At 34.9% G+C, this 24,580-nt stretch overlaps 1 protein-coding gene and 1 pseudogene across 1 annotated transcript; both read left to right on the forward strand.

The window, feature by feature from the left end:
* Nucleotides 1-1,840: 1,840 nt before the first annotated feature.
* LOC127735857 (uncharacterized) lies at nt 1,841-9,047 on the forward strand (annotated as a pseudogene).
* A 3,145-nt stretch (nt 9,048-12,192) lies between these two features.
* Nucleotides 12,193-23,205, forward strand: LOC127733722 (uncharacterized). Its single transcript, XM_052243037.1, has 12 exons — nt 12,193-12,207; nt 19,402-19,537; nt 19,690-19,824; nt 19,873-20,112; nt 20,297-20,368; nt 20,631-20,885; nt 21,062-21,301; nt 21,350-21,621; nt 21,870-21,909; nt 22,055-22,294; nt 22,343-22,614; nt 22,927-23,205. Exons 1-12 carry the CDS (start codon nt 12,193-12,195, stop codon nt 23,203-23,205), a joined length of 2,196 nt encoding a protein of 731 aa, XP_052098997.1.
* Nucleotides 23,206-24,580: the final 1,375 nt, after the last annotated feature.

The raw sequence follows: 24,580 nt of genomic DNA on the forward strand, positions 1-24,580 counted from the left end.
GCACAAAGTATTAATGGTATAAACGGTCTAAATAAAAAAAATAGTAATGTCACGACGCAAAAAATAGTAAAGAAACACACAAAAAGCACAAAATAGTAAATGTAATGGTCGCAAGGCACATGCTAGCGGTCACAAAGCACTACACATTAAATTTTACGGTCAATAAGAACAAAATAATAAAGGTTACGGTCAATAAGCACAAAATAATAAAAGTTACGGCCAATAAGTACAAAATAGTAAAGGTAACGGTCAATAAGCACAAAAAGTAAAGGTAACGCTCAATAAACACAAAATAGTAAAGGTAACGGTCAATAAGAACAATGCAGTAAAGGTAACGGTCAATAAGCACAAAATAATAAAGGTTACGTCAATAAGCACAAAATAGTGAAGAAACGGTCACAAAGCACAAATTGTAAAGTAACGGTCTAAAAAGAGACAAAAGTAAATGTAACGATAAAAATCCACACCGAAGTAAAGGTAATGATTAAAAGGAACACCATCGTAAAGTAAACGGTCTAAATGCACAAAATAGTAAAGATAACGGTCCAAAGTCACAAAATAGTAAAGTCACAATCACAAAGCACAAAATTGTAAAGGTGACGGTCTACAAACAGAAAAAAGTAAAGGTAACGGTCAAAATCTACACCATAGTAAAGGTAACGGTAAAATCCCAACACCATAGTAAAGTAACGATCATAAAGAACAATGTATAAATGTAACAACCGAAATGCACAACATAGAAGGTCATTGTGTTTAAACACATAATAAAAAAAGAAACGGTCAGAAAGCCATAAAAGTCATTGCTGTCAAATGTTTTCTAAACGAAAGATTTATTTAAATACAAAAATCGTCATTAAATATGGCCAAAACATAGAAATTAGAAATCAAGGTAGCTGGAGTGTCTTCCTCTATCTTGGATTTTGAAATAGCAGATAACAATCGGTCTATATCTTTGATGAAATTAGCTAATTTCGAGAGTAGTATGTAATTCATGTGTAAGACTTTTCGTGTAACTATAGAAAATTATGTGTTTTATCATATTTACGGCTGTATTTTACAAAAAACAGAATATTTTTGTTTGATTCCTTTTTTTTCAACTTTGCCACATAAGGGAAGATAACTCAGATAATGTAACTTTTAGAATAGAATGTGTTGTGAATTTACCTATTTTATTATGTAGCAAGAACACGAGTCCGGTGACCCCATTTTTTCTTTTTCTTACCTGAAAGCATATTATTAGAACTATCTTCTCATATTTTATCTTACAATTCTATGGTGTAGTTTTATTTTAATCACACAAAATTGTGTTTTCCATGAATAATCTATATAAAATCTGACAATTTTGCACAACCTGTAGCGTGAAAAAAAGCCCAGTGACCCATACTTTTTATTATATTTTTGAAAAAAAGCATGACATAAACTACATTTTGACAAATTATTAAAAAGTTCTATGGATATTAATGAAGACCCCCTATCCACCTTAAAAGTATCAATAGAATACTAGGATATGCAAATATGATCCGGTCATATGTATTGAAGGACTCATAATCGCACTGTATAACATAGCCACCACCGTTGCTTAATATAGACAATTTCCAAACATTGGAAATGAAATCCTGTAAAAGTTTAATTGCTAGATAGTTTGTCAGAACTGTACTATTATCGTCAAAATTTATGGTGGATGAACCCAACGGCGATCATACATGGACGCTTCACGCAAAGACAACCCATTTTCTTATAAATTCAAGTCATATTATTTACAACTTTACATAACCAGTGTAAAAATATCTGACCTGTGACAACAACAAAAAAATTGAGAATAATCTATGTATAGAAAATAATCAATTGTTTGATGGTCACGACAGAGTTCCAGTTCATAAAGCATTTAGTCTATTTATATTTTGTACACAGGTGTATCGTTTATTATTGCATTATCATGTTGGACAAATCTAAATGATTTGCTATCTGAAATAAAGGTCAGTATTATTAAACTTCAAGTTATGTTTTATCGTGTAAACTCCAAAAATAGATTAAACAACTTCTAAATTTATATGAATTTACTTGTTATTAGTACAAATTATTGTTTCTTTGATCATTAATTTGATATGATTTATCAGATTGATAATGCTGTGGTGTGTTATTGTTTTACTTTATCTTTTTTTTTTATATATGTTTGTTTTGTTTGTTTTTGTTTTTGTTTTTTTGTTGTTGTTTTTGCCAAAGTTTTAATTTCAGTCGTGAATATTCATGTATTTTAACAGCACTAAGATCCTGCCTCGAGTGTTTAATAAATGAGTGATAAAATAAAAGTGTATATTAAAATGAGAAATGTAGAGGATATAAATTCAATCAGCATATAAAACTTAAATTTGTAGATTTTGATTTTTTTAAATATATATAACTCTTCTACACTATCAGTAACTGACAATTACAGAGAATGTAAAGAGACCGTTGTATTAATAAGCGTTTTGCACACGTTGACAAATGTGTTTTTTTTACAATTCGGTCCATCAATTCATCAATAAAGATACAAAAATAATATAAATTTTACAAAAGAGAATATACTAGTAACATTTTGTATCTTTTCATTTAGCGAAACAATGTGGTTACAAATATGGTTGGTTCTGAGTATTTCGTTACTGCATACCGAATCAGCAGGCTTAACTAGCGAAGAAATATCAAAATTCACTGTCTCTGGAAAGTACGAGGCAACAGTAACAGTGGACCAGTCCAATTCAGAATAGTAGGTCTTTTAATAACATTAAACTCATCACATAACAAACACCGACACACCCGTACTGCCATAAAGAAGTAACAAAAAGAATAACACGTTACATAATTTGACAATAAATAGAGATATTTAAATCTTAAATTGGTTGCAACGGAGATGAGCAAAAAAGGAAACAAAGAAACACTCCAATAATAAGTAAACAGGATTCAAAATAAGCACTGAAAACAGTTGTTACTCCGACTAAACAATAAAATTGTTTGTTGACCGACTGTAGACACAGCAGTTTTTTTGCAATTTTTCTTTCTTTATATTATAATGCAAATTCATTGCCAGTTTTATACTTTTCATACTTTTTAGATGGGTGCCACATGTTGAGCAGGATCTGCTTACCCTAACGGAGCACCTGAGATCACCCCAGTTTTTGGTGGGGTTCGTGTCTTTGTTGTGTTTTGTGTACTTTTTTAGCAATGGAGTTGTCAGTTGTCAGTTTGTTTTCGACTGATGAGTTTGAATGTCCTTTTGGTATCTTTCGCCTCTCTTTTAGGATTTAGCTTTATAATTGGTCTTAGTTTTTATCATCTAATATCATAAAATAATTATAAGTGATTGTCGATTTATCTTTACTTACAACAATTTATCACCACTAGTTTATATAATTTCTTGAATTTATCACACTTATAGTTTCCTGATAACAGCATCTGGAATACCAGATCATCCTTGGGAAGCTGTGAATCCAAACACTCCGACAAACCAAAACTACAATATAAAGATTCGCAAAACACCAACAGTATCAACGAATAAAGCATGTGTGCCATTCGGAAAAATTGGACTGACTAGAACAGGTGTAGCAATATATAACCCCCTGGCCGCCGGATCAGTCAATGCTGTAGAAGGAGGTAGCGCAGAAACTTTTGACAGTTGTGATGGACATACGTCACCTGATGGATCATACCATTACCACAAAATTCCCGATAGTTGTCTATATAATAACACTGTAGATGAACTTATTAATATATGGACCAAATGTATCTGACATATCTGATAGGTGGATAACTTCGGAGGATTTAGACAAATGTCACGGAAGGGAGGTGAACGGTCAATACCGATACCATGTGACCGAACAGTGGCCATATTTTCTTGGATGTTACCACGGCACTGTTTACGATGATGTTGTAACAGTTACATATGATTGCGATTTGAATAGTAATGGTAAGTATGTACATGTTATTCATTTAAAAAACTAGAGAAGCAACTAAAATGAGTAAAATCACACAATTGGTCAACTTCATAAATGAGGAGAATTAATTGAAATTTATTATGGCTGAAATAAAATGCTTCAAATATTCATAGAGACTTGATTTAAAATTTTGGTATTGAATGACCATTATTTGCTTTTATTGCAACTGTTCTTATTTTCGCTGAAAATTTCAATTTTATTTACAATAACCATCTAGTCTAACTTCAAGACCATTTGGAAAAAAAAAATTTTTTTAATTTTTATTTTGTTTTTTATTTGCTTGTCACTTCCAGAAGTTTGCCACCCCCTTTTCAGTCTACTCTAACGCCACTGGAAGTGGTCAAAATTTGTGTATTACCCAAAAGGCTTCTTGACTGTCAGTAGTAGCAAAATTGTGATCGATCGAGCGTTGTTAAACGGACATTTTAATAAAGAGGACTCATCCTGCTTTTTACTTCAAAGGTTTTTTGTTTAATTGTCCCTCTGACATCTTCTTCCCTTTAGAAAACATGCATTTAGATGATTAAATTCAGATTTATGTTCACACGAAAACAAAACTTAACTATGCACATTTTTTTCTATGAGCAGCTTTAATATCAAAGATAGGAATAAACGTTTGACATTTTTTCAAAGTGTAGTTAATTTCCATACAAAATTACTAATACATTTTGTTCTTTAAATGCTTTAAAGTAATTGGAATTTCCAATTCTCATTTGAGAAATTGTAAACGGACAAAAACTATTTGACATATTTGGAGACAGATTAAAATAAGCAATGTTGCTTGTTTCTGGATCCCATTGTTTATACTGTATTATATTATATAGCATAATTTGACTTATCGAATAAAATATTGTTTAAACCAAGTAATTTATTTACATCACATAATATTTATTATTAATAATCTGGAGTTATTTCCTTTCAGAACGATAGGTCATTCTTTTAAAGAATCAACCCGGACGATACCTAGTTTCAATGAGATATGTTTCAATGCATAAAATAATGACCTATGTAAGGTCATTATTTTCCCTCATTAAAATGCAAACTAATATAATTTACTTAAACTTTTAATTCGTGTGATAGTTATCGTAAGTTATTGCCAATTCGGGGTTTACTTTTTAATGTTCCATCTTTTTTAAAGGTTTAAGGCAGAAACAATCCTTTCCTATCTTATTAGATTGAAATACCAAAAATCGTCGTTGACGCACATTTTAATTTTAAATGATGTGAAGTTTTGTTAATTTATCGCTACAATACAGGGACATTATGTGAGATGAATTTAATAATGCAAAACTTTTTCATTACACTTTTACAACAAGCCAGATTTAACACATTCGTGTGTAGGATTCTGAAAATCTTATTGATTCACACTGTATTGGAAATCATACTTTGACCTACATGTATGGATATTCGTGTCTCGTGTTTCATGTACATGTATTACGATTTCGTGTTCTCTTCGCGACAGTTCTTTTTACTTTTTACATCTATACATACCTGTTACTCTATCAAATGATCAAATAACCAAATATTCTTATTTTCTATAAAATTACAACAACGTACTTTATAATGGGGTTGGGGGTTTAGATTTAATCCTGATTCTCAGTTTTAAAAAATTGTATTATCGTTCAAGAGAAAATTATTCTGAATAGTTCAATTTGTTAAAAATTGTTGAAAAAATAATCTGCTTTTCCGCGATAAAAATGTCATGAAAATAAAACGGAAAAAACATAGCATCCCCCTTTCATAAACTGAGTTGGCGCAATAAATTACTTACAAATTGATTTGTATTTTTCATACACCGTTATCGGGCGAAAAACAATTCATTTGTGTCTTGCTTCATGCAGTGTCAGTAATATTTTTATTGTGCCTGGATAATAATTTCTAAAGTTTGTATCTAGATTAATTTATTTCACATTATAAATGAACCGTAGGGTGCATTAAAACTTCATAAAGAATATTCCACTTAGGTGTAGTCGGTAAAAAGGATGCAAATCATGCAAAACTTTGCAGAAAATAATATTTTTTTACGGTATGTAAGTCAGATAATGCACATTTTAAGGTTTTTCTTGTCGTATAACACACCTCGGGGTGTCAGGATTGCCCAAAGAAAGACCTCCCTACGGTCGGTTTTTCATATGATCAATTCTGACACCCCTCGGTGTATTATACGACAAGAAAAACATTAAAATATGCATTATCTATGATATCAGAAACACAAACAAGCCATAATAAGTTATATCCACGCGCGACAAGGAAATCATATGGGATTCATAAAACCAGCGATCTTTATCAGCAAGTAGTTTTGACATAATTATGTTTTGCGCAAGCTAAGGGCGCATTAAATTTGCGCGCATTTTGGATAATTATTTTTATGTTTGCGCACAGCTTTTGATTACATTTACGCGTGTTGATTTTACAAGTGACACTGGTAAATATAAAGATAATTGATAATAAAATATGTCGATAATTATTAATTTTGAACATATTTATGATATTGAGTTATATATTTTTCCTATCAATTTAAAAACAAATATATCAAGTGATCAGAAATGTAATTTTTGTTTCTTGACATAATTTAAAATATCAAAACCACATATATCAAACTAAGACGGCTGTTGGTACATCAGCAGTTGTACGTAAAAGTGAGAAAGAGAAAACTGAGTACACGTATCTGAGGGAGCAATTCAGAAAATACCAGAATACAGAACTTGACTGAATTTATTTTTCTTAACCCAGAGGGCTTCACATATTCACAACGAACCTACAAGTAAAATCAGTACTTTTACTCTTCAGACTTGCTATGTTTTTATATTTTTATCTGTATATATCTCCAGGGCTTAGTGCTCTTTCATAACAAAACATTCCTTCTTCTCGTTGGTGAGCAGTAGACTTAGACTTACGGAAGGGGTACTTGTAAATAGTTAAGTAAATAAATAGATAAGTATAATTTACATGTGTTTACCAGTAAAACGAATGCACTCAAATGTAATCACAACCTGCGCGCAAATGTAATGCACCTCAAGCTAATGGTGTTCTACATAATATAAGACATTGTGAATAAATCCAGGTAGTTTTTGTGTTTTTATTCATAAGTGTAAAGACTCAGTCATAAGGGGTAAAAATTAAATGATAAATATACCGCCGATAAAACGACGTGTGTATGTACCAAAGCCGACACGATACCATGAAATACTGGAAAATATATTCATCCTGCTATTGTCCTATAACTACTGATCAAAAATATATCAACATCCAACTCTGCTCAATGTTAAGTTTACATGTACAGTATTTTTAATACTTATATATAGTTTTAAAAAGAAATATTGTTTTAGAAATTTGAAAATATTGCAGATTGGGACACATGGACCTATTACCTGTGCGAGTGTCCAGAGAACGGAGGAGGTGGCGGCGGAGGAGGGGGTGGCGGTGGATTGTCTCCGCCAACTGAGTGTCGCCCAGATAACCCAAATCGTCCTGCAAACTGTCCTGGTGGACCACCACCTTCGCAGCAACCAGCAACTACAAATAATAACAATGCTCAAAGTGGCGATGGGAATGCAGGATGCCGTTTATGTGTTAATTGGATCTTTGTAATATTCATTGTTTTGAAATCTTTTAAAGCCTTCTAATATTGTTGTCAGAGTACACAGTATTCGATCAACGGATTTTAAATCAGAACAGAAAACGAACGTTTATGTTGCTAACCTTTTGTATGCAAAGATCAGTTAATGCTATCATTGTTTTACCTTTTGTCAAAAAGAAATATTCTCACTGTATGACTGGTTCGTGAAAATATTTATTTAGTAAAAAGGAAGACATAGTTGCTAACAAATTTAGTCTACTGACATTTTACGTGACGTTCACAAGTCCTATATTTTTGTCGGCGTTAGTTAGTTTGTAAAGTTAGCTCCTGGTCTCTTTGGGCCAGATATAGTAAAGATTCAGTTTGCTAATTGAACAAACTAGAGACTCTAAAGAGCCTGTGTCGCTCACCTCTTCAACAATAGTCAATTTTTGGTAATAACTACATAAAAAGTTAGCTGACAATTTTAGTCATGTTGATATATTTGTAGATCTTGTCTTGATGATAATTTTTGCTATATAAAGTTTCTATCTATCTATTATAGTTTCCAAAATAAAAAGCAAAAATGGAAAAAAAAATTGGAAAAAAATCGTCATTAAAGGGCAATAACTTCCAATAAGGAGTCAACTGACTTATTTGTACTTGGTTACCATTTACAGTTTATTCCTATCTTTTAGTATTATAGTTTTTAAAATATAAGACAAAACGCAAAAACAAGGGTAGAAATCGTCATTAAATAGCAATAACTCCAAAAAGGAGACGTCTGGTGATTTCAGCCTTGTTGACTTATTTGTAGAGCTTGTTTTGCTAAACATTTTTCATTAAAAAATGTCTCTGTATCTATTACAGTTTTCAAAATAATAGACAAAAATGAAAAAAGGATTAAATTTGATATTGAAGGGCTATGACTCCTATAAGAAATCGTCTGATAGTTTTGACGTAAATAGACAGCAGGTAGATCTCAACATTCTGAACATTTCTGCCCTTGTCAGATTTTCTCTGATCATAGCGGTTTCCAAGATAATAGAGTAAACTGGCATTTTACCCCCTATGTTCTATTTTTATCCATGTCGGCCATCTTGGATGACAGACGGGGTCTTCGGACACATTTTTTTAAACTAGGTACCCCAATAATGATTGTGGTTAAGTTTTTTTTTAAATTTGGCCCAGTATCGTCAGAGAAGATTTTTATAAAAGTTAACGGACGACGACGGGCGACAATTGAGGAGAAAATCTCACTTGGCTTTTCGGCAAGGTGAGCTAAAAGGGAACTGGAGATCGATTATGTAGATTTTCATGTAACTTATGTAACCATAAACCAATTGTTGACCAAATAATACATATTTATGAACAAACATAGTAAAGGATACATATTTATTTCTACTTCATTTGTAAATCTTTAACTTGTTCATCAATTGTTTTTCTCTGTTTTTCCCAGATTTATAGTATTAATAATGACTACTTGGAATGACTATTCAAATAAATACTTCTTAAACGGACACTACATTCATTGTGTTTAATCATCATTTACATAAACGATAACAATTTTACTGCACCAGATACGCATTTTTTACAATTGATGCTCCATCAGTGTTGATTGAGGCCGAAATATTTGAAAGTCCACAACCTAATACAAATGTTGAAGAGCTAATAAAACAAAACAAAAAACAAAGTAAAACCAAACCTGGGCGAGGATTAGGAGCTATTCATCAGGGAGATATATACTCATGTAAGTACACATCTGGTGAATATTCTCATTCGGTAGGTAAAATTTGAGGAAGAGAGGACGGGATTGTGGTTACGACAATTGGAACATATCCGTCGTCATCTGTGAAACAGATATTCCAAATAGATTTTTTAACATAGTGCAAGGTATATAAGAGAATACAATTGATCAAAATGAAAGATTGATATTGGTATATGTTCAAATGATCATACACGCTAAAAACTTGGAGAATTTTTATCATATTGAAATGTCGTGGAAGCGAGACACAGCGAACCCAGATTCCGTCGTCGGTGGTGGCATCGTCAACCTTTAGGTTCAGTCTGTGGTTAAATTCTTTTAAACATAAAAAATTAAGTCAAACCTTTATAGAATTTCATAAAATTCGGACAAGCTTTTTTAAGAGCAAAAGACAGTATCCAGAGCAAAATATTGAAAATATTTATTTTCATTTTTCTGTATTTTTCTGATAAATGTTTTTTTTTTACATTTAACATTTACCGAATTTAAATCTATTCCGTATGATAAAATTGTAAACCTTCATGGATTGTTATACATCTTGGACAGAAGCTAATATTCAAGATAAAAAAATAGCATCTAAAGAAATTTATTTTTTTTACTGATAAATGGAATTACTTTTTACTGTCAACATTGCACTTTTACACGGACATCAGCAATCGAAAGCAAGACACAGCTTTCTGTGGAATCCTTACTAATTTCCAAGTGTAATACTACTATCCTTCGATTTGAGAGCTATGGAAAAAACAGTGGGCGGACCAAGGGGTTAGGGGATATCCTCTTTATGTTCGAAATATTGTTATTTTTAGACAATGTTTTTACTACCGCGCCCCCGTAAAGTATGCATCCCCCTCGGTCCCCTTTTAGAAAGCCATATCGACAGACCTGGATACGCAATAGACAGATTTAAATACGAACTCGTATCATATAGTTACACTCATCAGAGGCACATAAAAAAAACGACATGGACATTTGTTTAAAAATAGAACTATTTTTTTTCCAAAATGGTCACGTAGTTTTCCTCATCAAGTAATAAGATAACCACATCAAAGAGTGACAACATCTCATCGAACACTAGAACGAACACGTTGTAGTGTGAAATCGATTTTGAAACATCATTATGTAAAGTTAAAGCCATATAAGAATTGACAAATCATCATTACGAAATAACAAAACCACTTCATGTAAAGAAACAACTACATTACGTTAACCCGCATACACATCGAGTATTGCCTAATGATACAACCAAATTAAATAATGTTGAAATCATATTAAGTTATGACAAAACCGTTTCAAGTCATTACGAAAACATATCATTTGATATTATAAAGTAATGAACTATACCATTGTGAGTAATACCAAAACATCATAAAGTAATATCTAAACATAATCAAAGTCATATGAAACGAGTTTCTTGTAATTTTAATGTTATCGAAATTATTGAATGCATGCAAATACAATGCACTAAGTCCTGTGTGCACGTTTTTTTTCAAAATTTATTACAAATCTATAACGTTTTATCGACAAATAATACATTTGAAGAGATTGTTGACGGCAAGCTAAGTAGCTTTCGATTTTATTGCCGAAGTTTACCGGATCTTGACATTAATAGACAATCAACATAGAGCACGGGGAGCACGTGGCAAATAAGTGAATTGGTATAGAGCATGATATTTTTTTATATATCTTCCATGCGTTCCCATTCGTTAATTAAACTTTTCCGAAACAGTTGTTCAATGATTTGTTGTATTAAATGTGTTCTTTAAGAATCAGTTATTACTATTTACCTTCCAGTGCACGTTTGTTTACATTCTTTCATTGGTTTCCCCCCTCGCACTTGCGCTTTGCGGTTGTCGAAATTCTAACGAGAGTTCACATAGTTAAGGTTACTGCATACTGGAAAATATTGGCGAATTAGTGCACGGGAAGGCAATAATTTAATAGCAGTACATTTTTGAAGATTTCTATAATATAAAGTCTTTTTCAAAAAGTTCACGTACACTTGTTTTATAGTAAAACTTAGCCATTCAAGAAAATAAAACATATTCAACTTTTTTTTTAATTTGAAGTTTCATATGACTATAAGTAATGTCAAAACCGTATTGTGTAAAGACAAAATATCATCAAGTAATAATAAAAACACATAACGTTATGTCAGAATACCACATAAGACAGCTATAGCGTTTCATAGCGATACATTCCTGAATTTAAAATTATTTGGAAATTTTTATACGAAAATTTATGTAAAACAGTATCCGTATTTCCATGCCAGTACCAAAGAACTGGCTACTGTGCTGTTGATCGACACGGGGACTTACAGTCCACCAGCAGAGTTATCGATCCAGTGGTAGTAATAACATTAACGGTATCAAATTTACTGCAAAAGATGCCCATTTCACCAATACTCTTTTCATGATTTCTCTTCTGAATCTATTTATGAGATTTGAACATCGGTAAACTACTGTCGCCTTAATTTATATGAAGGTTTTTTTATTTTTTCCTCACAGTTTTGTTGCTGTATTCTTCTTCCAAGTTTACAATTTTTAGTGTAAAGACTTGTGGTGACTGTTCAATTAAACTTTTCATTTCTCTATAGAAACATTTCAGCAGCGCTTGTTTATGGAATAAATACCTACGATATTCCATGGCTTCGACTTTCTCATCATGATGTCATTGATACAGGGTAGCTGGGCTCCAAATGGTAAGATTTTAGTCATCCCTTCGAAATACACATATCACAACTAAATATAAACTGCAAACGTGTATTGTATGATCTCTATATTGACGACTTCAAGTCTTAATATCCTGATAGCATAACTGATAGTTCCTTATTAATTCTTTATTGTTGTAACCAGTTCCTTATTCAGTTTTTATTATGACCGAAATCCATAAAATGGAAAGAAATGGAGAGAAATATGGTAAGATAGACAAAGCCGCCAACATCATCGTTTTTGTTTGTAATCACATTACATAAACTGTAAAAGGAATTTACTATTGACATTTCATGTGAAAAACCAAACCCAGCATATATCTTACAAAAGAAGAAATCCTGAACAATCATTGGTCTGTGCTATATTCCTTTGGAATTTCAACAAAAGATGAAGGACTGACTCGTCCTTTACTGTACTGGAAACCATAATTACACAGATGTCCTTTCAAACATTTTATATTGCTGGGCCTACTAAATGATCGACAAAATCTAATTTCAAATCATTAACATTTTTTATCAGCAATCTAAACTGGGATGCATAGTTAAAAAAAAAGGTTATGCATCTTAGAGTTTATCTGCTAAAGCGAGAACAATTTAAACTATATCTTTTTCAGTTTGAGCCACGAGTTTTCCTGGAAATCCGGCAAATTCGTTCCTGTAGTATTATAAATAATAAATAAAGACAATCTAATGGAAAAATTATTAAAGTATGGTCCATAGATGAAATTACAATAAAATAATTTATAAAAACTATCGTTAATTTTCAAAATTTCAAATTACACACTGTATTCATATACCCGTCAATTACAAGATCATAATTATCTAACCCTGTGTTTTCTTTTCTTTTTTAAATTAAATAAATCAAGCCAAACTTTCTTTTCTACAACCCAACGTTTTAAAAACTAGGTAGGTAGGTAGGACATTTTGTACCCATCAGAAGTTTTAAAAATTCCAAAAAGTTTATCCTACGACTTCTGATGCCGTTGTTTTTATCTTGCATATTTCCTCCCATTTACACTTCTCAATATAGCTTCTATATTTAGCTTTGACGTAATTATATGCACAAAAATCACCGTCACATCCAGGAATTGTTACAGACTGACCGTTTATTATAAGTTTCAGAAAGTAATTTTCTGACCCTAGTCTACCACAGTTATAAAGAACAAATGCAAGGTGTGACGACCATGGTGCCACTTTACTTTCATAAAACATTCTATTTTCCATCATTTCAAAGTTATCAGATCGGAGGGGCCTGTCATCATGAAAAAGTCCGAGAGCTGAATAAAACATGTCGATGGTATCAGCATGGCCAAATCGTAGATCTGCAAGCACATACCTGTTGGTATAAAAACAAACACAGCATGACCTAATAGTAATTCAAGATAGGAACCTGACATAAAATATATTACAATTCATTTACACAACTCAATCTTATTAGAATGTCGCAAAAGTTCTGCACAATTAAAAAAAAACAACATAAATATGAAAGTGTAAACAAAATACAAAGCGAAAACGAAGCTTAAAATATGTTAACAACTTAATGTTAATCACATTTAGGTTTTATAGAAAATCTGTCTACAAAAATTTAATTCACAATGTTGTTTGTCATGTCTTCAGTGTTTGTTTGTTGTTTGAATGTTTTTTTTTTAATTAAGTTATATATGTCTGGTCGCTTTGGTGATCAACATACATGTATGTGATGTTTTAATTAATATTTTTCTAAATTATTTTGCATACCGGCAAGCGCTTACAAAATTTTCATAAGCAATTTTTTAATGGATTCCCAGTTTGAAATTTAATCTCCTAGCGTCTTTTTGTTGTTTTTTTTTAACACGTACAAAGAAAAGGTGTTTCTTTTAGATTTCCAAATTGTTTAAAGATCTATAAAACATTAAATTTCAAAATGAGATTTTTTTTTACTAAAAATCATTATGGCAGATAGTTTTGTTTTCGCGAAATAAAATTAGATGACATGTAAAGCCATGTATTCATCCGACATTTTTATTTTCCAGAATATTTTTTTTTTTTTTGACTATTACTATTTAATCTCAGACTGGTTGTTAACAATCCAAAAGATATGGTTTTCGTGTGAGCAAAACACATTCTTCCAAATAACCATCACTAGAAAGGAAGCTATTGAACCAAGAGTTGCGAGTGTTGAAGTTGAAATTATCCCTTTAAAAATGTAACGGACACCATCACGAGTTGGTTGACCGTTATGGAATATCTCTTTCACAGATGACGAAATATATGTTCCAATTGTCTTAACCACAATGCCGTCCTCTTTTACTCGAATGTGACTTACCGAATTAGACTAATCACTGGTTTTATTGACCTAATTTTTGGAAAGGTATCACTTAAATCATTCCTACCGAAGAACTGTCTACTTGGCAAATGGTACCCTTAGGGACTACTGGTTCCTTTACACTGTTACCGACCCAGGGGTAATAAAAGCAAATGATTTAATTTCCGTGCACAATACATTTGTGCATTGTAAAAACTTTGTCAGTGACGCTGGCATGTGACCAAAAGTTTATAAAACGTTAGAGGAAACCGTCTATCTTCAACTTTGCCCAATAGAGTTGCAACCTTGGTTTAAGCACAATAATTAAATTTTATTTTATTTTATGAACATTTTCAAACAAAACGACTCCTATAAACTTGGTAATACCGAAGCACTAGCAACTGGCCTGATGGTTCCTTCAGGGAATGAAACTCAATATTTGGCAAGCAGTCACGATTTTCCTTTCTCCTGTACTTTTTTGTTTTGTTTGTCACAATTATTAAATATCATAAAATGGATTTGTAAGGTTGAATTCACATACGAGAAACATGTGCAAAATCTTTTGTAAGTAATCAATCTGAATTATAGAGCACTTAAATAACGCATGAAACACACTTTACAAAAAATAGTTTTATGAATACTTACGATTGTCCCGACTTACGCTTGTTTATAGCGTTTTCTAAAGAGCCGAATAAATCTTCCCATAGAGGACAGGTAAGTTTTTGTATCATAGAATGACCATAAAATGACGAGTAATAACTCTAAAATAAAGAAATCTAATTTAGGTATCTGTTTGAACAAAAGGAGTCAATCTACGGCACAAGATAACATGGACATGTGTTTGAGTTATATCTATTTTTAAGGTAACTGGTGGAAAAGAGATTGCAGTTCATCGGTTTTTTTTGACACTAATACGACCGCTCATTTCTAAATGAAGATCGGCGCGATATAGCCTTTTTGTGATGATGCGGCGTAAAGCAATAACCAATCAATCAATCAATCTAAATGAAGTATGGTACCTTTAAATCACTTTCGTAGTTGATTATTTTCTTTTCTGTTTCTGTTTGTAAGCTACACCAGTCTGTATTATTCCGAACAGCCAGGTCAGTAGCACAAATTATAAACATTGTCTTCACATCATCTGCAAATAAATGGCATTTTTTACAAAAAGGGAAAGGTAAAGCAACTCGTTTTGCTTCTTGAAATCCTGTAGTTTAAGATTGTATGTTGTTCTCTATATGTCGTTTGGTTATTTGAGGGTTTTTGATGCCGTCTTACCGATGTATATACAACATCTTCTTTATGCAAAGATAAGGTACGGCGACTGTTTGAGTAGTGAGCCATATAAAAATCATGGAAAATCCATATTTTGAGATACACTTCATGCTATCCATGTTTATTTTTCCAATTAGTTGCAATATGGGTACAGATGAAAGGAATAGGTATTTTTTCTCCATTTATTGCTTTACCAGGACAGATAATTTGTATACATTTTACAATAAATTATATAGATTTATAATGCATTCTATAGAATTTAAAACTCACCTGGTAGGGGTCCTTGTGAAAAATTATATATGAATTTCAACATCCTTTTATATTCTAAATACGGAAAGAACGAACGTGCAACATTATATATGTGTCCTCTAAAGAACAGAATTCTGATAATTTCAATACTCCTTATTTTCAAGAATTAAGATGAGCACATTACTTATGTGAGGAAGATAAGTTTGATATTTCCATGTTGATATGGAACATGTTGTTTCAATGCAGACTGCCATGAAGACATTGTTGAAAACCAAAATATTTTGATCCATTTTCGTTCCAATATAGAATTACATTTATATAGAGAAATGTGTTACCAATAGAGCAATACTTCAACGAGAAATTTGAGACCTAACGGACGACAGAGAAGGAAATACACATTACTACTTGACTAAATTAAAATATTTTGAGCCAGTGAAATACTACACTATTACTTGAGGTCATTTTAAAAAACAAATGTCCACAACAAGATCATCGATACATACCTGGCGTAAGTGTTGTGTTTAGACCAAGTCTTGCTGTCACAGATTTCGTCACATTCAGGAAGTATGAAGAATTCTGGAAAGCATACTGTTGCTGCAATTGTGTTTTATTATTTTTGATAGTTAAGTCGAAGTTAGGGCAGTCGTCCCAGTAACGTAATATGGTGTTATTAACGCCTGGTTGGATATCCGTCAATGCTTTTCCGGATACACGCTCAGATAGAGATTTATAAAATTCGCTAGCGCTAGTTCTAGTTCTAAGTATCTTAGTTCCAGTGAGCCTTATAGTTGTTGGAGAGATATTTCCATGTAAAAGATCGAAGAGACCGCTTCCATATAAATTACCTAAATAATGAGATTCCCAACGACCAAGATCATCAACGTGATCGTGGGTATTTGGAGGATAATTTTTCCAGTCTTTTAAAAATGAGTAAATCTGATTTCCTGAATGGTCGACTATTTTCTTCTTCAGCTGATCAAAACTGGCATAGTCGTTTAGTGTAGGCATACGAGCGCCATGTCGACTGATAAAATTTAATTGCACTGCTGTACAAACATTTCCATCTTTCTGTATAACTTTCATTAAAGTGTTAGTTGGAACTGATGTATTTGAAAATCTCCAAAAATACGAACATTTTCGGCCGAACAGGTTATTCCCTAGCCCAGTCAGCATATCACCATCGCACAATTTTGAATTGTAAAGTATCGTAATGGTAAATAGGAGAACACAAACTGCCATTTCATATCTTGCTGAGCTGTAAGGTTGCTTATATCTGAAATATTTTGAAAACATCATATTTATAAAAAAAAGAAGATGTGGTATGATTGCCAATGAGACAACTCTCCACAAGAGACCAAATGACCCAGAAATTAACAACTATAGGTCACCGTACGGCCTTCCACAATGAGCAAAGCCCATACCGCACAGTCAGCTATAAAAGGCTCCGAAATGACAATGTAAAACAATTCAAACGAGAAAACTAACGGCCTAATTTATGTACAAAAAATGAACGAAAAACAAATATGTAACACATAAACAAACGACAACCACTGAATCACAGGCTCCTGACTTTGGACAGGCACATACATACAGAATGTGGCGGGGTTAAACATGTTAGCGGGATCCCAACCCTCCCCCTAACCTGGGACAGTGGTGTAACAGTACAACATAAGAACGAACTATAAAAATCAGTTGAAAGAGGCTTAACTCATCAGATGGATAAAAATACAAATACTACAAATACAAGTGGACGTGGCCGGGTACTTGTACATCCAAACAACAAAAAGACACTAAGTACAGATCTGAGAGTCCTCGCAGTTACTGACAGCTAGTTCAAAGCCACTAACAACTAATAAAAAATCATGCATCTAAGACTAAATTATCAATCCGTACACATCCAACATCCAATGGATTTAGTGTAAAGACGTCATAAACAGTCAGAGAAAAACATACCTTGTGCAATGCCAAGATACAGGTATCGACAGATTGTAGATCCATGAATGTGTATATGTATATAACAATAATATTTAGTTTGCTTTTAATTTACTGATAAGAAAATCAATATTAGTACCAATAAAAACAATATTTAATGATCTAATTACAGTGTTGAATTGGTAACCTTTTAGAATAAGTTTATTTAAAGGATCGATAAGTTTACCAGGATCGTTTCTAAATTTCCGGGCACGGTTAACAATATTGCCGTAAAAATGAGGATGTGCAATCTCGTTTGAAATAAGTTTTCTACAGGTACAACCAAACTTCAAAACCAAATCTTTATATCTGTGGAAGAATTTAGTAAAGGTTTTAAGTAATTTGTGGTAACGAAATCCCTGGCTAAATAATTTACCAGTAATTTGCGTTTTTTTAAATTGCACAAGGGTGAAGAATTTGGGAGGAAATTTTGTCATACAATCTTGGATTGCCGTACATATTCTTGTATACCACCTTAATAAGTTCTGACTAAAAGCAGTATTTGTAGCAGCGTATACAAAGAGGTAGGGACAATATTCACTGTATTTGTAGCAGCGTATACAAAGAGGTAGGGACAATATTCACTGTATTTGTAGCAGCGTATACAAAGAGGTAGGGACAATATCCACTGTATTTGTAGCAGCGTATACAAAGAGGTAGGGACAATATCCACTGTATTTGTAGCAGCGTATACAAAGAGGTAGGGACAATATCGATTGTATTTGTAGCAGCGTATACAAAGAGGTAGGGACAATATCTACTGTATTTGTAGCAGCGTATACAAAGAGGTAGGGCCAATATCCACTGTATTTGTAGCAGCGTGTACAAAGAGGTAGGGACAATATCCACTGTATTTGTAGCAGCGTATACAAAGAGGTAGGGACAATATCCACTGTATTTGTAGCAGCGTATACAAAGAGGTAGGGACAATATCGATTGTATTTGTAGCAGCGTATACAAAGATGTAGGGACAATATCTACTGTATTAGTAGCAGCGTATACAAAGAGGTAGGGCCAATATCCACTGTATTTGTAGCAGCGTGTACAAAGAGGTAGGGACAATATCCACTGTATTTGTAGCAGCGTATACAAAGAGGTAGGGACAATATCCACTGTATTTGTAGCAGCGTATACAAAGAGGTAGGGACAATATCGAGTGTATTTGTTTCGCTCACATGGTCAAAAATCTAAATGTTGTCAATTCTACTGGAAATTGAATATCAGACGGTCTTTTTATATACTCAAAATATTTTTTAACCATTTTATCATTTCCATTTACTAAAAATGATCTTCAGTGTTACATGTTGCTATTGAAGGCATTTAGATGCAAAAATTGCAAATTTTACGTGTTTTTGTTCAATTTTTAAAAAAAGGACGATGTTTACCGAAATTAATTAATGTTCACGAGAAAGAGGATACACAGCCTTACATCCAACGGAGAAAGAGGAAACACAGCCTTACAGCCAACAGAGTTAGAGGAAATACAGCCTTACAGCCAACAGAGTTAGAGGATACATAGCCTTACAGCCAACAGAGTTAGAGGATACACAGCCTTACAGCCAACAGAGTTAGAGGATACACAGCCTTACAGCCAACAGAGTTAGAGGATACTCAGCCTTCTAGCCAACAGAGTTAGAGGATACACAGCCTTACAACCAACAGAGAAAGAGGATACACAGCCTTACAGCCGACAGAGAAAGAGGATACACAGCCTTACAGCCAACAGAGAAAGAGGATACACAGCCTTACAGCCAACACAGTTAGAGGATACACAGCCTTACAGCCAACAGAGTTAAAGGATACACAGCCTTACAGCCAACAGAGTTAGAGGATACACAGCCTTACAACCAACAAAGTTAGAGGATACACAGCCTTATAGCCAACAGAGTTAGAGAATACACAGCCTTACAGCCAACAGAGTTAGAAGATACACAGCCTTACAGCCAACAGATAAGAGGATACACAGCCTTACAGGCAACAGAGTTAGAGGATACACTGCCTTACAGCAAACAGAGAAAGAGGATTCACAGCCTTACACCCAACAGAGTTAGAGGATACACAGCCTTACACCCAACAGAGTTAGAGGATACACAGCCTTACACCCAACAGAGAAAGAGGATACACAGCCTTACACCCAACAGAGAAAGAGGATACACAGCCTTACAGTCAACAGAGTTAGAGGATACACAGCCTTACAGCCAACAGAGATAGAGGATACACAGCCTTACAGCCAACAGAGTAAGAGGGTACACAGCCTTACAGCCAACAGAATTAGAGGATACACAGCCTTACAGCCAACAGAGTTAGAGGATACACAGCCTTACAGCCAACAGAGTTAGAGGATACACATTCTTACAGCCAACAGAGTTAGAGGATACACAGCCTTACAGACAACAGAGTTAGAGGATACACAGCCTATCAGCCAACAGAGAAAGAGGATACACAGCCTTACACCCAACACAGAAAGAGGATACAAAGCCTTACACCAAACAGAGTTAGATGATACACAACCTTACAGATTACAGCGTTAGAGGATACACAGCCTTACAACCAACAGAGAACGAGGATACACAGCCTTACAGCCAACAGAGTTAGAGGATACACACCCTTACACCCAACAGAGTAAGAGGATACACAGCCTTACACCCAACAGAGTTAGAGATTACACAGCCTTACCTTACAGCCAACAGAGTTAGAGGATACACAGCCTAATAGCCAACAGAATTAGAGGATACACAGCCTTACAGCTAACAGAGTTAGAGGATACACAGCCTTACCCCCAACAGAGTTAGAGGATACACAGCCTTACACCCAACAGAGTTAGAGGACACACAGTCTTACACCCAACAGAGTTAGAGGATACATAGCCTTACAGCCAACAGATTTAGAGGATACACAGCCTTACAGCCAACAGAGAAAGAGGATACACAGCCTTACAGCCAACAGAGTTAGAGGATACACAGCCTTACAGCCAACAGAGTTAGAGGATACACAGCCTATCAGCCAACAGAGAAAGAGGATACACAGCCTTACACCCAACAGAGAAAGAGGATACAAAGCCTTACACCCAACAGAGTTAGAGGATACACAGCCTTACACCCAACAGAGTTAGAGGACACACAGTCTTACACCCAACAGAGTAAGAGGATACACAGCCTTACAGCCAACAGAGTTAGAGGATACACAGCCTTACAGCCAACAGAGAAAGAGGATACACAGCCTTACAGCCAACAGAGAATGAGGATACACAGCCTTACAGCCAACATAGTTTGAGGATATACAGCCTATCAGCTAACAGAGTTAGAGGATACACAGCCTTACACCCAACAGAGAAAGAGGATACAAAGCCTTACAGCCAACAGAGTTAGAGGATACACAGCCTTACAGTCAACAGAGTTAGAGGATACACAGCCTTACAGCCAACAGAGGAAGAGGATACACAGCCTTACAGCCAATAGAGTTAGAGGATACACAGCCTTACAGGCAACAGAGTTAGAGGATACACAGCCTTACAGCCAACAGAGTTAGAGGATACACAGCCTATCAGCCAACAGAGAAAGAGGATACACAGCCTTACAGCCAACAGAGTTAGAGGATACACAGCCTTACAGCCTACAGAGAAAGAGGATACATAGCCTTACAGCCAACAGAGTTAGAGGATACACAGCCCTACAGCCAACAGAGTTAGAAGATACACAGCCTTACATGCAACAGAGAAAGAGGATTCACAGCCTTACAGCCAACAGAGTTAGAGGATACACAGCCTTACAGCCAACAGAGAAAGAGGATACACAGCCTTACAGCCAACAGAGAATGAGGATACACAGCCTTACAGCCAACAGAGTTTGAGGATACACAGCCTATCAGCTAACAGAGTTAGAGGATACACAGCCTTACACCCAACAGAGAAAGAGGATACAAAGCCTTACAGCCAACAGAGTTAGAGGATACACAGCCTTACAGTCAACAGAGTTAGAGGATACACAGCCTTACAGCCAACAGAGTTAGAGGATACACAGCCTTACAGCCAACAGAGTTAGAGGATACACAGCCTTACAGTCAACAGAGTTAGAGGATACACAGCCTTACAGCCAACAGAGTTAGAGGATACACAGCCTTACACCCAACAGAGTAAGAGGATACACAGCCTTACAGCCAAACAGAGTTAGAGGATACACAGCCTTACAGCCAACAGAGAAAGAGGATACACAGCCTTACAGCCAACAGAGAATGAGGATACACAGCCTTACAGCCAACATAGTTTGAGGATACACAGCCTATCAGCTAACAGAGTTAGAGGATACACAGCCTTACACCCAACAGAGAAAGAGGATACAAAGCCTTACAGCCAACAGAGTTAGAGGATACACAGCCTTACAGTCAACAGAGTTAGAGGATACACAGCCTTACAGCCAACAGAGGAAGAGGATACACAGCCTTACAGCCAATAGAGTTAGAGGATACACAGCCTTACAGGCAACAGAGTTAGAGGATACACAGCCTTACAGCCAACAGAGTTAGAGGATACACAGCCTATCAGTCAACAGAGAAAGAGGATACACAGCCTTACAGCCAACAGAGTTAGAGGATACACAGCCTTACAGCCTACAGAGAAAGAGGATACATAGCCTTACAGCCAACAGAGTTAGAGGATACACAGCCCTACAGCCAACAGAGTTAGAAGATACACAGCCTTACATGCAACAGAGAAAGAGGATTCACAGCCTTACAGCCAACAGAGTTAGAGGATACACAGCCTTACAGCCAACAGAGAAAGAGGATACACAGCCTTACAGCCAACAGAGAATGAGGATACACAGCCTTACAGCCAACAGAGTTTGAGGATACACAGCCTATCAGCTAACAGAGTTAGAGGATACACAGCCTTACACCCAACAGAGAAAGAGGATACAAAGCCTTACAGCCAACAGAGTTAGAGGATACACAGCCTTACAGTCAACAGAGTTAGAGGATACACAGCCTTACAGCCAACAGAGTTAGAGGATACACAGCCTTACAGCCAACAGAGTTAGAGGATACACAGCCTTACAGCCAACAGAGTTAGAGGATACACAGCCTTACAGACAACAGAGTTAGAGGATACACAGCCTATCAGCCAACAGAGAAAGAGGATACACAGCCTTACAGCCAACAGAGTTAGAGGATACACAGCCTTACAGCCTACAGAGAAAGAGGATACACAGCCTTACAGCCAACAGAGTTAGAGGATACACAGCCCTACAGCCAACAGAGTTAGAAGATACACAGCCTTACATGCAACAGAGAAAGAGGATTCACAGCCTTACAGCCAACAGAGTTAGAGGATACACAGCCTTACAGCCAACAGAGAAAGAGGATACACAGCCTTACAGCCAACAGAGAAAGAGGATACACAGCCTTATAGCCAACAGAGTTAGAGGATTATAGGAGACACACTCTTACAGCCAACAGAGTTAGAGGATACACAGCCTTACAACCAACAGAGAAAGAGGATACACAGCCTTACAGCCAACAGAGAAAGAGGATACACAGCCTAACAGCCAACAGAGTTAGAGGATAAACAGCCTTACAGCCAACAGAGTTAGAGGAGACACACCCTTACAGCCAACAGAGTTAGAGGATACACAGCCTTACAGCCAGCAGAGAAAGAGGATACACAGCCTTACAGCCAACAGAGTTAGAGGATACACAGCCTTACAGCCAACAGAGTTTTGGTGTTGGTTAACTATGTCATTTTTGTACATGTTTGTGATAATTTTGGCTACCTTCAGGAGCTTATCGTTTTATGATCTGTTTAGAAATAATTCATAAAATTGTTTGAGCCTTGAAGTACACATATTGAGTGGGATACTTTGAATTTAGATAAAGATTGAAAGACTTTTTGAAAATGACCCTAGTGGTAAATACATGAATTGGCATAACCTCTTTTAAAGTCTTTGGTTTAAACCGATCTGCGATTGATCCCACGACAGGGCCAACGCTCTATTCAGCAATAGAGATGGACGTTGAACATAAAAGATTAATACATAAACAGAGGGCATTTTTTTATTTCAACACACAACGGAAAGCCGAACAATTAACAGTGGCCATAGCGAAGAATTGAACAGAGATAGGTGGTACAAACGAAAAAAGAAATCTTGGAAACATGATGATTCGGTAAAGTGCAAACAGCTTAAACAAGAGACACAACAAGAACTTCGACGTGCTTACTGTAACGCAAAAAGGAATTCAAATACAATTGCAAGATGACAGGAAATTTTCCAACTATGCCTGACATAAATTTCAATGAAAATGGAGTCAACAAACTACTAAACAACTTAAACGTACATAAAGCAGCTGGGCCAGTCAATATAATACCTAGAATTTTGATAGATCTTTCCACTGAAAAATCACCCATTCCACAGTCGTACAATACTGGAGAAGTACCCAGCATATGGACACATTGTAACACATCGAGTAACGTCGATTGTTGTTTGCTTAACATCCAGTGACAAATATTTCATAAATATTCATATCAAATCAAGAGCAAATTAAAATAAAGATAACAAATAGGTTCTGAAAAATGGGTAGACGGGGATGAAGGCATAAATTCCGACTGCCACTTGAAAATTACGTAATGGAATTGTAACAAGAGGAAATCTACAAAAAGCATGCTCAAATGCAATTTACACGAATTGAATTATAAGAAATGTGTGCAATTTTATCTTTTTATTTTTTATATTATCGGTAATCCTTACCTTTACAATGTTGGCGGATCATACACTATAGTACCTAATGAAATGTGATTATCTAGAACTTCACC

The sequence above is a fragment of the Mytilus californianus genome, unplaced genomic scaffold (genome assembly GCF_021869535.1).
Source record: "Mytilus californianus isolate M0D057914Y unplaced genomic scaffold, xbMytCali1.0.p SCAF_3, whole genome shotgun sequence".
In the NCBI taxonomy this organism is placed as follows: Eukaryota; Metazoa; Mollusca; class Bivalvia; order Mytilida; family Mytilidae; genus Mytilus; species Mytilus californianus.